The sequence below is a fragment of the Mangifera indica genome, chromosome 9, assembly GCF_011075055.1.
Source record: "Mangifera indica cultivar Alphonso chromosome 9, CATAS_Mindica_2.1, whole genome shotgun sequence".
NCBI classification, from domain to species: Eukaryota; Viridiplantae; Streptophyta; class Magnoliopsida; order Sapindales; family Anacardiaceae; genus Mangifera; species Mangifera indica.
In genome coordinates, this window is record NC_058145.1 from 3101250 (window position 1) to 3117009 (window position 15760).

Below are 15760 nucleotides of genomic sequence, written 5' to 3' on the forward strand. Positions count from 1 at the left end.
TTCTATTAAAATAACGAAACTACCGCTACCTAATATCAAATTAACCGTTGAAAATGCGAATTTGTTATTGTCAATTCAATACTAAATAGAAATGAAAAGTTGCAAGTTGCCGGAAGAGGAGCCAAACCTATGCGTTGCGAAGACAAACATCCACCTATACCCAAACAGAGACCCAATTTCATCTATTATCCCTGTCACACCATAAGTGTTTTGACCATTCCAATTGGCCCCCTCACTCTCATATTCCATACAACAAGCAAAAAGCTCGAAAGGAAAAGAAAAAAAAAAAAAAATCCACAATCTGTAAGGAACGGACTCGAGTTCCCTGGCTGGATCAGACTCAAATCAGTAGGCATGATGCTGGATCTAGGTCCGTTCTCGGACGAGAAATTCGACCCGAAGAAATGGATCAACTCGGCGTGTCAGACTCGGCACTCTCAGGACTCTCTCGACAATCACCTGGTGGATCTCGAGATGAAGCTCCAAATGGTCTCCGAAGAAATCGCTGCTTCTCTTGAGGAGCAGAGTGCAGCCGCTCTTCTCCGTGTGCCTCGCGCCACAAGAGACGTCGTCCGCCTTCGTGACGACGCCGTGTCGCTCCGTGGTTCCGTCTCCGGAATTCTCCAGAAGCTCAAGAAGGTATACATTAGAGATCCGGTTTATATAATTACGAAAGCTAGATCACTCAAAATTGTTGGTCCCTATAGTAATGCGGGGATTCACATTGTGATGAGTAGCATTTTCCTTTATATAAATCATTGAATGGTTCTGAATGGAGATGAAAATCCGGGTAGCATGTAACATATAGTGCCAAATTAGCTATGGATTTGCTCGACCTTATTTTAGTGATTGGATAATGTTAGCATTTTCTCATTGTAACTAGCTTGGATTGGTATCGTAGTTCTCTTGAATAAATCAATATGTGTTCGGAGATTTACTGGATTTTTGGTATACTGTGTCAGCTGATTGTATTCTTAATGGTAATTAAGGCTGTAGATTGTTTGAGTGTTTTTATAATAAGGGATGTCTGAATTGCAGGCTGAGGGATCCTCTGCAGAGTCAATAGCGGCCTTAGCGAAAGTTGATACTGTCAAGCAAAGAATGGAAGCTGCTTACAAGACATTGCAGGTAGAGACTATTTTTTTAATCTAGTTTTTGTGTTTAATGATTCATATAATACTTAATTTTAGTTGTATAATAACAGGATGCTGCCGGGTTAACTCAATTAAGTTCAACCGTCGAGGATGTGTTTGCTAGTGGTGATCTTCCTCGGGCCGCAGAAACCTTGGCCAATATGAGGCATTGCTTGTCAGCTGTTGGAGAGGTAATATTTCAGTTTTCCCCAAGTGCAGTTATATTATTATTTTGTGATTCGTGAAGTTTATTTTTTTGATTTAATTCTTTTTTGACTTATTTAATTTTTGTAAATCTGTGTTTATAGGTTGCTGAATTTGCAAACATAAGGAAGCAACTTGAGGTTTTAGAGGATAGACTAGATGCAATGGTGCAACCTCGTCTCACAGATGCTTTATCAAATCGCAAGGTCAATTTTCTTCTTTTGAAATTGCAGTTCTCTGAAATTCTTTATGAATTGCTCATGTGTTCAACCTCATACTACTGTGCAGATTGATATTGCCCGAGATTTGCGGGGAATTCTCATTCGAATTGAGAGATTCAAGTCTCTAGAGCTGCATTATACCAAAGTTCACTTAAAGCATATAAAGCAGCTCTGGGAAGATTTTGAATCAAGACAACATGCCAGTAAAGCCGCAAACGAGAAGAACGAGCTTGAAAGACTCTCTAGTAATAACGAGTTTCAATCAAATTTGCCGTCAATTTCTTTTTTCAGTTGGTTGCCAAGTTTCTATGACGAATTGCTCCTGTATCTTGAACAAGAATGGAAGTGGTAGTATTCATATTGTTTACTTTATAAGTTCTTTCATATATTTTTGAACTATTTGGTCAAAATAATGAAAGCAAGAGCCATAAATTTCCATACATGATGAATTTCATGTTAATACTACCACTTAGATTAGGCTAACTTATTTTTCTGGAAATCTAAATTGTGTGGTTAACAGTGAGGTATTCAAATTTCTGATGTTTCCATGGGAAATTAGCTTCCCCTTTGTGCTTAATCCATCCACATTTTTTAATGAGCTTTAGTAGTCAACATCTCATAGAAACAAGTTCATTTTGCTCATAATGATTTTTTACTATATGATAAAGCAATTAGAATGTATCAGTAGATAGAGTTATGGCCTAGCTTTTTTTTTTTTTTTTCAATACATTTAAAAGCATCTATCTAATGCTGGTTGTCTTCAGGTGTATGGTTGCTTTTCCAGATGATTACAGAACTCTTGTTCCAAAGCTGCTAATCGAGACAATGGGTGTAGTGGGGGCAAGCTTTATTTCACGTATTAACCTTGCTACTGGAGATGTTATTCCTGAAACTAAAGCACTGGCTAAAGGTTATATTTAAGAGCTTTTAGAGTTATATAACTTTTGAATTCTTTAAAAAAAAAAAATCATCTGTTATCTTTTGATAACGTATGCTACTTTGTATGATTGTGTGAATAAACTGTTTACCATTGGAACCTTTTTCTGAGGAAACTGATTAGTACCAATGGGCAAAAGTAAATTATATAGTCACTCTAGAATCAGAAAAATAGATGAGTGCTCTCTTGGAACGTACCTCTTTTCTATCAGTCATCTATGATTATGTGATGTGTGTTCCCTTGAACTGCCTATATTCTCTTATTTTTTTCCTTCCTGTGCAAATTCCTGATGCTGGTTTCATTCATGAGCACTATGTTGCGATTCCATTTATCAGATTGTATAGTAATAGTCACTAAGTACTTTGATGCTAATCCTAAGATTTAATCTTCTAGCCGGAGAAATGACAATCCAAGATGGGTTTGATATAAAATTCTTCTCACTTCTCCTGTTGAAGAGCTTGGATAAAATAAAGCACAACTTCAAGCATTGTAGAGACTGTTGGAGATCTTTAACGCTAATTATCTTCCTATCATTTATTATACCTTCAAAGTAGTGTTTGCCTAATTCGGACATCAGTGTACTTATTGTGATTTTAAGTTTATTCAAACATTCAGTTTTCTACCCTTTGATTCATCTGATTAAAATCATAATTCAGGTATATTGGATATTTTAACTGGAGATATGCCAAAGGGCATCAAGCTGCAGACTAAGCATCTAGAGGCCTTAATTGAATTACACAATATGACGGGTACCTTTGCAAGGAATATTCAACACTTATTTTCAGAATCGGATGTCCGTATTTTAGTGGATACAATGAAAGCCGTATACTTTCCTTATGACACTTTTAAACAGAGGTAAGTTATCGTTTAGTTGGAAAAACTTACACTTGGTGTTCTCCTTTTTTAAAGTATTTTCAAATTATGAAAAATATTCCTTTGTCCCTTGAATCCAAATAATTTCTGGCCTGAATCTGATTCTCTTCCTATGCTATAAATGTTAGACAATGTGTTGGTGTTTTCCATAACTAATAAGTAGATGTGTTCTAGGTACGGACAGATGGAGCGCTCTCTCCTTTCCTCTGAGATTGCAGGGGTAGATCTGAGGGGTGCTGTTACTCGTGGTGTTGGAGCCCAGGGTATTGAACTCAGTGAGACAGTGAGAAGAATGGAGGAGTCTATTCCTCAAGTTATTGTACTTCTTGAAGCAGCAGTAGAGAGGTGCATAAGCTTTACAGGTGGTTCTGAGGCTGATGAGCTAATTCTTGCACTTGATGACATAATGTTACAGTACATTTCCACCCTGCAAGAACTCCTCAAGTCATTAAGAGCTGTCTGTGGAGTTGATGTTGGTGATGGTGTTAGTTCAAAAAAGGAGATGAGTGTGGATAAAAAGGAAGGAACTCAAATTGCAAGGAAAGTTGACATATCAAATGAGGAGGAATGGTCCATTGTACAAGGGGCTCTGCAAATACTCACTGTTGCAGATTGTCTAACAAGCAGGTCCTCAGTCTTTGAAGCTTCTTTGAGAGCAACCCTTGCTAGACTGAGCACTACATTGCCCCTTTCAGTATTTGGTTCAAGTTTGGACCAAAAGCAGTCACATGTGGCCAGTGTTGATGGAAATGGGGAATTGTCCACAGCAGCAAGGGCTGCCTTGGATGTTGCAGCTGTGAGGCTCATTGATGTTCCTGAGAAAACTAGGAAACTCTTTAACCTTTTAGATCAGGTACATGATATTTATATCCATTCCATTCATTTCTTCTTAGAAGGGATTGCTTTATTTCTTTTTGAATACAAAATTTGCTCATTCTTTTTATTTTGACATCCATGGAGGTTGAACGGGGGTTGTTGACTTATAATAACTGAATAGCAGTGGACACCCATAAAATCTTATTGGAAAGAGTAACACTATGTGTACATATTTTTGAAAACACAGATGATATGTTATCATGTAATTGGGTGTTATTTTATCTTTAATTCAAAATCATCCAATCATATGATGAAATATCAAATGTGTATCCAATTGTATACTCAAAAGTGTATACACATAGTTTTATTGTATTGGAAAAGTTTTGGAATGACCCAATTTTTTTCAAAAGTCATTAACAGTGTCTACATTAGTAAATTAATGAACATTAATTTAAATATTCAAAAAAAATTAATTTAAAGAAGACTTTTAAAAATGCTAGTGGTGATTCAATTGTGGTTTACAAAATCAGAGGTATAACAAGTTTCTTCTTTCCAGTTAATTATGTTTGAATTGGCCATTTTAAAATAAAACAAATCCGAGTGAACTGAATATTGACAGCAAGTGACAGCTGTTCCTATTTTTAACTTTGGTTAATCTGGCTTTTAGTTATGCCTTTTGTTATTTTTATATTTTGCTTTGTTTTTTACCTCTATTTTTGGGTTACTGAAAATTTTTGTACATGTGAGTTGTGCATGCTTGTAATTGTTATCGGTCTTCATTATATACTCAGTACACAAAAGATGGGTGATAAAAACTCATTTTTTGTGGTTTAAAGTTTATTTTTGGAATCTTCTGAAACATTTCAGAGTTAGAGGTTGACAGTCTTCATTATATACTCAGTACACAAAGTTTATTTTCTGAGTTTAGATTGTCAAGTTTCAATGTCAACTAGAGCATCCGAAGTAATAGTCTTATGAGTTTCTCAGCCCTTGAAATTTTTAATAGATATATCTTCTGAATGATTATAGTAGTTAACTCTGTTCCACATCCCACTTCAGTTGGAATTTTAGTGAGCAAATTCCTAATATTTTCTTTTTTCTTTTACTTGCCAATTTTTGTTTTTAACGATCAATTTTCAATATTACTTTATACTGTGTTTCTAAATTGTGATGCTTTCTTTGGCTTTGAAGACTTCCTTTCTTTGCACTTATATGTTTACACTAACAAACATTCTTTTCTTGTTATGCAGTCTAAAGATCCTCGGTTTCATGCTCTCCCTCTTGCATCTCAGAGAGTTGCAGCATTTGCTGATGCAGTGAATGAACTTGTTTATAATGTCCTCATATCTAAAGTACGACAACGCTTCAGTGATGTGTCTCGCTTGCCGATCTGGTCCTCAGTAGAGGAACAAAGTGCCTTTCATCTCCCAACCTTTAGTGCATACCCACAATCTTACGTGACTAGTGTTGGTGAGTATTTGCTTACTTTACCCCAACAGTTGGAGCCGCTAGCTGAGGGCATTGCTACCAGTGATGTCAACAATGAGGAAGCCCAGTTCTTTGCAACTGAATGGATGTTCAAGGTAACCAACCTACACTTGTGGGAATTAAATCTTGGATATGAGTGCTCAAACCTCTACATTCTAAAAGTTGTTAAGAATGTTTGGCTTACAATGAAACCTGTGTTAATAACATGTTGGTCCCCACTGGAATGTATAGGTGCTGTTCGTAAAGTCCAGCTACTTAAGTAACTAATATTTGTTGATAGTCTGACCAGAATACTCCGTTTTAGAGAAGTAGAGAATACAAATATAGGCTCTGCCCCAGGGTGCCAAAATGATTTTGACCCAATAAATTGTTAGTTTTCATTTGAGTTAGATACTGAAAAACTGGTTTTCCAGCCTGGTCAGCGGTCATCCTGAGAGCTTCCCAAATGACCTTCTAAGAGTTCATCATGAAGCAATATCTGGAAATCTGCTCTAGTAATGTGTTGAGTGTCCAATTATAGTTATCCAATACCTTCCTCTCATTTGAAACTTTTGTTGTATGGTACTCGTGAACTATGATCTTAGGTGAATTTTGGAAGATTGTCCTGTGCTATACCCATTATTACAATTGCAAATTCTATATTTAAAATCGAGTGCACTAATCATGCCGTAAATCAAACTAATGCCCGACATTTTTGGTTTTTGTTCTGGTAAAGGTTGCAGAGGGTGCCACTGCTCTGTACATGGAGCAGCTGCGCGGCATTCAGTATATAACAGATCATGGAGCACAGCAACTTTCAGTTGATATCGAGTACTTGAGTAATGTGCTTTCTGCTCTATCAGTGCCGATTCCTCCGGTTCTGGCCACATTTCACACTTGCCTTTCCACCCCAAGGGATCAGCTTAAAGAAATATTGAAATCAGATTCAGGAAACCAGCTTGATCTTCCAACGGCGAACCTTGTATGTAAGATCCGGCGTGTGAATTTAGATTAGAAATTTCCATCTAACAAAATTTTGATTTTGGAATCGATTATAGTCTCCTCAAAATCGTTACCTCTGTTTGGTTCCTTTCTCATCAGAATTTGATGTTTTGCATGATTTACTCTGTATGATATTACGAATGATTCTACACAATAAAGATGTTCCCAATTTGAGTGTATTTTTTTGCTTCCGGATATTTTACATTATTATTTCCAGTATGGCCACATGATATTTACAGGTAAGTCATTTGCATAATATGTATAAATCATGTATTTGTACTGGCATTTAACTAAGCTGTATAGCAAATGAATAAGGAATGTAAGTTTAATTACTGTAATGGAATGATAAAAATCTACATTTTATGGGGTGTGCGGTTTAAGGGGTAAAAAATAATTTCTCTTTTATTATTTATATTATTTTATTTAATTGATAAGTAATAAAAAATTTCGGTAATATTCTTTTATCTATGGGATGTGATAAGTAATTTAAAAGGTAATTTAATTATAATTTTTATCTTAAGTATTAAAAAGTTATCAAAGTAATATTGATTTTATTATAATTATATCTTTATTTATTAACTTTTTAAAGATGAAAATACCTTCATTTTTAATTAATATAACAAATAGCACAAAAATATTTTAAAATAATTAAACTTAAGAGTATTTAAGTAAAATAATATATTAATATTTTTTTTTATAATCTCTAATCAAACACAATAATTATTTATATTTATTCATTTTTATCAAATTTGTTAATCATAGTAAAAATTTATATCAATAATCTTAAAGATAATTTATTTTCAATGTATTATTTTAATTTTGGTAATAAAATATTCTCCAAACCAAATGTCTCTTTAGGAGTGGTGTCATATGCATATTGTACTTTGTGCACAATAATAAGATGTTATCATATAATTAAATGTTGTTTTATTTTTAACAATTATTTTGTGATATGTCATTATTTTTGTGTGTAAAAAATTATATTCATTATTTGTATATATAGATTTATTATTTTAGAAGCACTTGATTTTATATATCTAGGCCTATGTTTTACTGTAATTAAATGTTATTATATTTTTAATTTAAAATCATTTTATTATATGATAACGTGTTATTTAAACACTAGATATACATAATTTTATTGTTTATGGTAACCACCACTTCATTGTAATTAGGATCTTTCATGTCGAAGGAATAAACCAACTGTTGACTGGAATAACAAGGTACTATTGGTGGCTACTGCAGAAAACAAAATTCTACACCTATGACATGGCCAAAAGACTTTTTCACACGTAAGGTCTAACCTATTTCTAAGTACATATTCGTAAGATTTTAAAATTTTAAATACTCAGTCATGTGCTAGTAAACCTAATCAAAACCATAAGTTATAAAAGGTAAAATCATTATTTTAGTAATAAATTCTAAAAAATTATATTATTTTCTCTTTTTGATTTGAAAAATTAATAAATTTTTTCCCAAAATTAAGTTTTAAACATTTCATTTTTCCCCTAGGATTTTTTCTTCTTTTTCCAATGATCGAAAGTTGTTCCCACCATCAGTTGGTCTTTCTTCTCTTGTCGTCAGTCTTCCCAACGTTGTAGTTTTGTTTGACAAAAATGAATTATCTTTTTATCTCTTCAATTAGATGAAGATAATTTGTCTTTGTTCGATTGACGAATCAATATCAGATGAATCTTTTGATACCAATCCATTGGTCAAATAAAGAGGAGACAAAAATGGCCATTCATCTTTGTTTGATGAAACTGTGATAGTGAAAAGGCTGACGACGAGAGGAAAAGATACTAAGAAAACCGACTAATAGCAAAAACAACTTCTAGCCGTCAAAGAAAGCAGAAAAAATCTTAGGAGGTGAATTTTTCAAAATTTAATTCATAGGGGTAAAATGTTTGTTTTTCAAAGTAAGGAAAGAAAATGATATAGGTTTTAACAGTTTAAGGGTTTAATGATAAAATAACAATTTTATCCCTTATAACTAACAGTTTAGTTAAATTTAACCGTTTATAGATGAATATTTAGATTTTTGAAATACCATATATATGAATTTGGGAATGGGTTAACTCTTAGGTGGGAGTATATCTTTTGGCCCTATGATATTGATGACAAGTCATACAAATTGGCTAGCCAGTACTTAAAAGGTTCACAAGTGTCTAAATATTTATTCCATAAGGGCTTATTCCATCTAATTGTACCACGTAATCCCTTAAAAGGTGTTTTGAGTGAGTTATTTCAACTAGAGTTTTCAGTTAATTTTTTTTTTTTTTTGGGCGGTGAACAATTAGTTAGTTAATTTATTAGAATCAAAATAAATAAAAAATAAACTTTAGGGACCATGCGAATATTTGTTTTTTATTTTTTAACCGATATTCTTGATTACTAATCAGTACCCCTCTATCAACAAAACAACATAAAAAACAAATTCTTCCTTAGAATTAACAAAATGGCAGTAGCAATGGATGCCATTGCCATTCACAAAGAAAATCAAGTGTCAGGAAGGCTGGATGGATCACCTTCCCAATGATTGCAGGTATCTCTAATTCTCTTGCACAATTATGTTGTGTTAATTTTACTGATCATGATCCATGAAGTCACTCTTGCTGGACTGCTAGTGATTTATAATATATTTCTGAAAGCTATGCACCGTTGGATCAGATGGATCAGGTGCAAAACCATGAAGGCTATGCGCAGTTGAACAAATATACTATTTTAAGAGAATAATCACAAGAATTAGTTGCTATTTGACAACAGCTTTTATAGACCTAGTCCCCCCAGGCTTCAACTTGGCTACCAGATGATATTAAATAACGGGAAGCTAGATTATGTGTTTAGCACATTTTTTGTTTTTGGGCTGCTGGTGTTTGGTTATTTTCTAGCTTGCTCAAGACTGTATACATACCGGAGTGTTATCATCGAGGGAGAGACATTATTTCAGGCAAACTTAAGAGGAACCTACTCTTGAAGAAAAGAGAATGAAATAAAAGAAAGATGATCCTAAAAAGTTCTTATTAAAGTTTCTGTGTCTTTTGTCAAGGATGATCACTTATAAACTGTTTAAAATTTTCAAATCCTTTGCTTTGTCGATGTGCTACTGATACACAACAATCCACAAAATTCAGAGAAAATTCATTGTGTAACAAGCACAAGAGTTCCAACCAATTTTATTCACATTAGGATACCCAATGTCAATCTTTCTTTAGCCTAAATATATGCCGAACAGAAGCGAATTTGAAATTTTAAAATTCCTGCAGAAATCATTCCTTAACCCAAACAAGAACATACTAACCAGCAGAAACTATAGACCTTCAAGGTTCAAGAAGTTAGCCGCTGATCCTGCAAGCTGGAATAAAATTATTTATGCTATTCGACAGATTATGAATTTTATTACCTCCAGGCACCCATATATTTTTGCAATATACAGATAATGGCCTTGCATCCATCCCAGTTCACCCAAGATGGTTTCCATACATGTAGAAACTTCTGCTAAAGAAACTGTCTTAAGCAGACAGCTATAGAGCTATAAAATATCACTTTGCAAAGACAAAGTAGTTACCTATTAGCATCTGACACCCACTTTTGAAATTTTAACTCCAAAAATACCCGAATCTGTAAAAGAGGAAATTTATTTCACGTAAAGATTAAACATGCAAAAATTTTAAATTAATCATTAAAATCCCCTCAAGTCTATGGGTCTAATAACTGCCCAGACAAGCACTAAAGTAGTCAATCAATTCTATGAATGAACAGGGAATGGCAAGGAGAAGAGAAGAGAAAAATGAGCCTCCTATCTTATGACTGTTGTTGAAGAGTGAAATGTTGTGATTACATTGCATTTTTTAATCTGGGCAGCATTTGCAATGAAATTGGTTTGACTCGAATCCAGAAAAGAAAAACAGGGAAAATAAAAAGGCAAGAAACCATATAAATGGCAAGACACATTAATCCATGGCTTGGTGATGACCAACAAAAAAATTTATGTTACCTCTAACCAATTGAAAAAGAACACCTCCGTCAGCAGCAGTGTCCATTCAACAATATGTTTTTGAGCCTGTCCTCTTAAATACTTGAGAACAGTTAGCCATCCATGAACCCAAAAAAGAGACTCAAACAATATTTCAGTGACCATGCATAAAAATTTCAGTTTAACCAAATCCCAAATTAAATGATAAAACAAGAGTTACATCGCTATAGTTATACCTACCTCAATCCTGTCTCCTCTAATAATAATTGATGAAAGGGAGATTGTATAGTCTCAACAAAAGCTGTGAGATGACAAAAAAGTTTCACCCATGATGATTGATGACTATGAAATGCAAGCCGCCAAAAGCACACATTTATAAAACTCTGAGATATTAAGAAAAACTACCTCATTTAATTTCAAAGATCAGAGACCTATCTACACAATCCACTAATATGGGCGAACTGGACTTCTAGGTGACCTCCCATGACCATGCCTAACAGGGGACCGTGATCTGCTATGATCACGATACTTTTCCCTGCTTTCATCTCTTTCTTTCTTGTGTCTCCAATCCATTCTCCTCCCTCCATCCCGACCACTTCTACCATCCAACTCCCGAGACCTTTCATGATCCCGACTACGTTCTCTGTATTGCTCTCGCTCCCTATCACGGTCTCGATCACAATACCTTTCCCTATCACCCGAATCACTTTTTCTCTTTCTACTCTCGTATTCTTTCTCCCTCCGCTTCCTCCTTTCTTCTGCCTCTTTTTCCCTTGCTAGTCTTTCCTCTTCCCTTGCCTTCTCCTTTGCAGTCTGGAAAGCATGAATGAAATTCTTAATTAACATAAAACTGGATAAGTAAATTCCAATCTGCGCATTAACTAAGGGAGACTGACCTTGTACTCATTAATGAAATCACGAACCATGCCGTAACCAATATGCTGCTTTCCAGTAATATGAGACTGAGTCCTCTCAGCAGCATCATTTGCGATCAGAAAAGAACCACAGATTTCACAAAGAGCCATTTTCTTCTCCTGAGCCATCATCAACAACTTCTCATTCTGGGGTTGTAGGGTCAAGGCTGTCTTCTCAATATTAAGTAGCTCCACCTGCAAGAAGAAGAGAGCATCAGACAAAATCTGGAGATAGCAAATTCATGGTTCACAACCTTATGGAGACATTCAAAAGGAAGACAATGAATAAAGGGAAGCATAACAGTAGCTATCAACCAGTTTGGAGAACTAAATAACTCAGATTGAATTCCATAACATCCATGTAGAACATATATTTTAGGACAATGGCAGCATACTTTCATCATTTTATTATATTAACTAATAAGTTACCAAAATAAAAGTTGAAAGGGAGAGAAACTCAAGAGATGTATTGCAAGACCTTTCTCATAAGCGCTTCTGCTTCATCCACCTTACCAGCTTCACCAAGGGCTTCTACTTGTTCCAGAAGATTCTTTATCTTCTCCTCCAACACTGAGAGCTGTTCAGATTTTTCCTCTGGTACTGGAGCAGGTGGTGCAGGTTCCACTTCTTGAGCAAGGCGTTCTCGCCCACGTCGAACTCTTCTATCCAGGTCCATGACCTACAATTAAAAAAGTACTATTAGATAATATGTAAAAGTTATAAACCATCATAAGTGGCAAAAACTAATTTAAGCCAAGCCACCATGCAATTCAATTTTTTACTTTTTGCTTTTAGGAAGTAATTATATAGATATATATCTTTTGTTATTACTTTTTGTTCCCCGCTTTTGAAATTGACATAACGGAATCTAAAACTGAAAAAAATTCAAGCGGAAAGTAACATTTTCACTGTTTCTTTCTTTTATTGAAAACCTTAGTGGTTTAATATCCGGAATAATCCCCATCAAAAGAATAAGGTTCGAAACTCATGAACACTGCATTAAGTTTCAGAAAGAAAAAGTTGCTTCTAGAAAAGCAAGATTTTCGTCTTCTACTTCATAAAAGTGTATATTATTGTGCACGCAAAAAAATGCTGAATTTTCCTTCAGGAAGGATCTAAGAGAGAAGAGTATCTTTTAGAGACTGAAAAAAAGTGCAAAGTTAGATATCAAACTTACCAATTTCTCGCAAAACTGCACAAGTTCAGCTTCAAATTTGCGTACGTAAGCATCATGTCTTGTGGACTTCTCAAAACTATAATACACATAAAACAGGAATACAGAATTGTGAAAATTCATCCCATAGATATAGAATGTACAAAACACAAATACTTCACAAATAAACTGTTAAGATTGGATCACTTGTCCTCTATCCAATGGTCAATTTTTATTATAAATATATGTTTTAGGTTTCAAAAGAAGGGGAGAAGAAAATATATTAGGGTTTTGTTTGAGGGCAGCCATCCTTGACTGATTTAGGGAGGTCTCCAGCGCCTCGAACGGCCGGAAAATGGGAGGTTCCGAACTCCTCGAAATGTTCAGTTTATCTTTGTAATATTTTGATTAATGAAATAGTTATAGTTTATTATGTTTTTTGTGTTTTAGTAGAATAAGAACTGGGTTCCTAATATAAACACTGATGGAGATAAACATCATAAAGAAGTAAAGACACAAATTCAAAATCAATTTGAAACAAAAGAGGACTTAGACAATCAGCAACACTGTTATGAAGCTTGCAATAAAAGAACAGTGAAATTGCACTTGGGAATTACCAAGATTGATGTTCAACAAACCTAACTTTTAACCAAGCATATGAGAAGCCAATTTACTCTTTGGACAAATTTACTGAAGCTTTTCAGAAAAGATGATGACTTATCCACCATACTTTTGATACTCCAACCTAGTTGGAAGGGATGCTGACCCAAAGAAACATATAAGGGAGAAGAAGCAATGAGTTGAGCATCACAAAGCAGGCAACAATGAAGGCTGCTTTGTTAATGAAACCAGAAAATATCAGTTAAAAAAGGAAAATGAAAGAGTGGGGTTCCATGAGGTGAGCCCAAATGCTATCATCTTGATAATGTTATAAGGCAGCGGCCTCAATGCTTGTAAAGGTAACACAGCAGGAAAAGTGCCAACGCAACTTTGCCAAGGCACACCTCCGGCAATATCAACTTTGTTTTCTAGCTCACTGGAGAAAGTATCGACTGAAGCTGCAAACATGGAGCTAAAAAATGGGAAAAGCAAACAAGGTTCCAAACTGTCTCATCATTTCATAACAGCAGAAAGACTTTAATTGACAAACAATCTTCGATTATACCCACCAACTTAAAACTTCACCCCATAAATGGCAAGACCCAAATTTAAAAGATGATGAAGCTATGGTCAGAAGGTTAACATCTAAAATGATATAAAGTTAGTAGAAAAAACTTTACTTTTACACAAGAAAAGGTCAAATAAGTCAATCTATATAGTAACCATGAAATATGCCAAAAGTACCACGTATAATTAAATAGCCAAATGAGGCTGCAAAATTCACAAACTTACAATAACAAATTGAAAAAAAAAAAAAAAGGCTAATCTCAAATTTCATGCCACTTAAACACACAAAAAATGTGCAACAAGCCCTAGAAAACACAAAATCACAGACAAGAATTCCTTGTTTTAAAGAATCGGAGCCACGCTCATCTATACCTTTCCTTCAACTTTGGATCATGAATTCTAGGGCATGGTCCTGTCATAGTGACACCATCAAACCATAAAACACAGTTAGAAAAATCTTCCCATCTCTGCTTATCATAAAGAATGATAAAATTAGAACTCATACGATGTCACTAAAAAGATGTTAAATAAACACATTTAAGATACAAAATTTTGAACTGAATCTAAACAAAGAGAAGCATACAACTCACCAAGATCACTTCGAGTATTGACAAATAGGTCATGTGGACAAAATCGAACCATATAAAACGCGCAAACCTCCTTATCATCCCATTTCACTTCTTTGTAACCTCTTTTCTCTTCCTCAGTCAAATTTCGAGCTAAAATAAACCAACAATTTTCAGAATACGGGGGACAAAAAATAAAACAATCTAGCTCAAGGGTTTGTGTAAAGTACCAGCTCCCATGAGTTCGTCCAGAAGAGCCCGCTGAGCGTCCATTGGATGACGTTGAGCAAAAATTACTTAAAGGGAAAACAGAGAGAAAGTAATGCGGAGGTTTTAGGGTTTTAGATAAATAGGAAATTGCGAGAGAATTCGGTGATGAGGGTAGAAGGGATGTAGACAGTAGACCCGCAAAAAAATCCGGGAAACCGACAACCCGAACTGACACGGAGAAAGGCCTACCCAAAAAATCTGTTAACAGGTCCATCCGTTCCCATTTTTGTTTGCATTTTTATTTTTTTTGGGTTTTGGTTTTCTTTTTCAAGACGCGGAAGGATTTATTCCCACTCAAAGTATGTTATATTTTTTAAACTTTAAAATTTTTATTTATTTATTTATAAGTAATTAAAGTTAACAAAATCATAACTTTTTAAAATTTTATCTCTTTTTTTTCTTAAATCCTATAAATTAATCATTTCACTTATAAATCAAATTTTAAAAAATAATATTTCCTCTTCAAAGGTTTAGTTTTTAAACTCCAACATCATCATTGACAATCTCTCCCTCTAGTGATATCTCTCTTCTCATCTAAACCTCCAATCGGCATATATTAAAATTAGAAAGATAAAGAGTTTCGTCTCTTCTTGACTTCAATCAATGTCGGTCGGAGGTTTAGGTGAAAGGAGAGAGATTGTCAGAGAAAGAGGAAGCGTCGGGAGAGAGAGGTCACCCACAATAATATTAGAGTTTGAAAACTAAACCCTATGAAAGATAATATCATTTTTTAAAACTTGACTTAGAAAGGAAATGATTAATTTTTTGGGTTTGGAAGAAAAAATAGAATAAAATTTAAATTTATTTTTAATATTAATATAAAATGATGATTTTGTTATTTAAACTAATATATTTAATAATTCATTCATGAGTAAATGAGATATTCAAAGTTAAAAGATAAGAATTTGATAAAACAATATACTTTGAATAAGAATGAGTCCTTTGGCCTTTTTAAAACTCTAGGTTTTGGTTAACGACCATTCACGAAAATGCACATCCCCGTTCTACGAGTTATTCAATATAAAATAATGCTATTGCTTAAATTATTCACAATTCTATCA

General features: G+C 34.3%; 2 protein-coding genes across 13 annotated transcripts; one reads left to right on the top strand and one right to left on the bottom strand.

Annotated features, from left to right (window-relative positions):
- The first annotated feature begins 207 nt into the window (after positions 1–207).
- Positions 208–6832, top strand: LOC123225870 (conserved oligomeric Golgi complex subunit 7). The gene is made up of 10 exons (XM_044650181.1): positions 208–639; positions 1039–1128; positions 1205–1324; positions 1442–1543; positions 1626–1906; positions 2323–2468; positions 3152–3350; positions 3543–4221; positions 5435–5767; positions 6388–6832. Exons 1-10 carry the CDS (start codon positions 355–357, stop codon positions 6664–6666), a joined length of 2514 nt encoding a protein of 837 aa, XP_044506116.1. The 5' UTR covers positions 208–354; the 3' UTR covers positions 6667–6832.
- A 2950-nt stretch (positions 6833–9782) lies between these two features.
- On the bottom strand, positions 9783–14904 carry LOC123226013 (luc7-like protein 3). 12 transcript variants are annotated; one of them, XM_044650444.1, is made up of 10 exons: positions 14660–14904; positions 14454–14582; positions 14236–14275; positions 12721–12796; positions 12022–12222; positions 11526–11738; positions 11035–11442; positions 10870–10930; positions 10651–10716; positions 9783–10274 (listed from the first exon to the last, which is right to left on the bottom strand). In XM_044650444.1, exons 1-7 carry the CDS (start codon positions 14700–14702, stop codon positions 11077–11079), a joined length of 1068 nt encoding a protein of 355 aa, XP_044506379.1. In that variant the 5' UTR covers positions 14703–14904; the 3' UTR covers positions 9783–10274; positions 10651–10716; positions 10870–10930; positions 11035–11076. The 12 variants fall into 12 exon arrangements, with proteins under 12 accessions (XP_044506379.1, XP_044506377.1, XP_044506378.1 ...); XM_044650442.1 differs by having other exon boundaries at positions 10651–10723; XM_044650443.1 differs by having other exon boundaries at positions 10651–10731.
- Between the last annotated feature and the right edge of the window lie 856 nt (positions 14905–15760).

Excerpts from the sequence above, each read along its gene's own strand:
- LOC123225870 (XM_044650181.1), top strand. The coding sequence starts at position 355 with ATGATGCTGGATCTAGGTCCGTTCTCGGACGAGAAATTCGACCCGAAG. Across the intron at positions 1,129-1,204 it reads CTGCTTACAAGACATTGCAG|GATGCTGCCGGGTTAACTCA; the intron begins GTAGAGACTATT and ends GTATAATAACAG. Across the intron at positions 1,325-1,441 it reads GCTTGTCAGCTGTTGGAGAG|GTTGCTGAATTTGCAAACAT; the intron begins GTAATATTTCAG and ends CTGTGTTTATAG.
- LOC123226013 (XM_044650447.1), bottom strand. The coding sequence starts at position 14,702 with ATGGACGCTCAGCGGGCTCTTCTGGACGAACTCATGGGAGCTG. Across the intron at positions 14,583-14,659 it reads GGACGAACTCATGGGAGCTG|CTCGAAATTTGACTGAGGAA; the intron begins GTACTTTACACA and ends GGTTTATTTTAG. Across the intron at positions 12,223-12,720 it reads TGCAGTTTTGCGAGAAATTG|GTCATGGACCTGGATAGAAG; the intron begins GTAAGTTTGATA and ends TTTTAATTGTAG.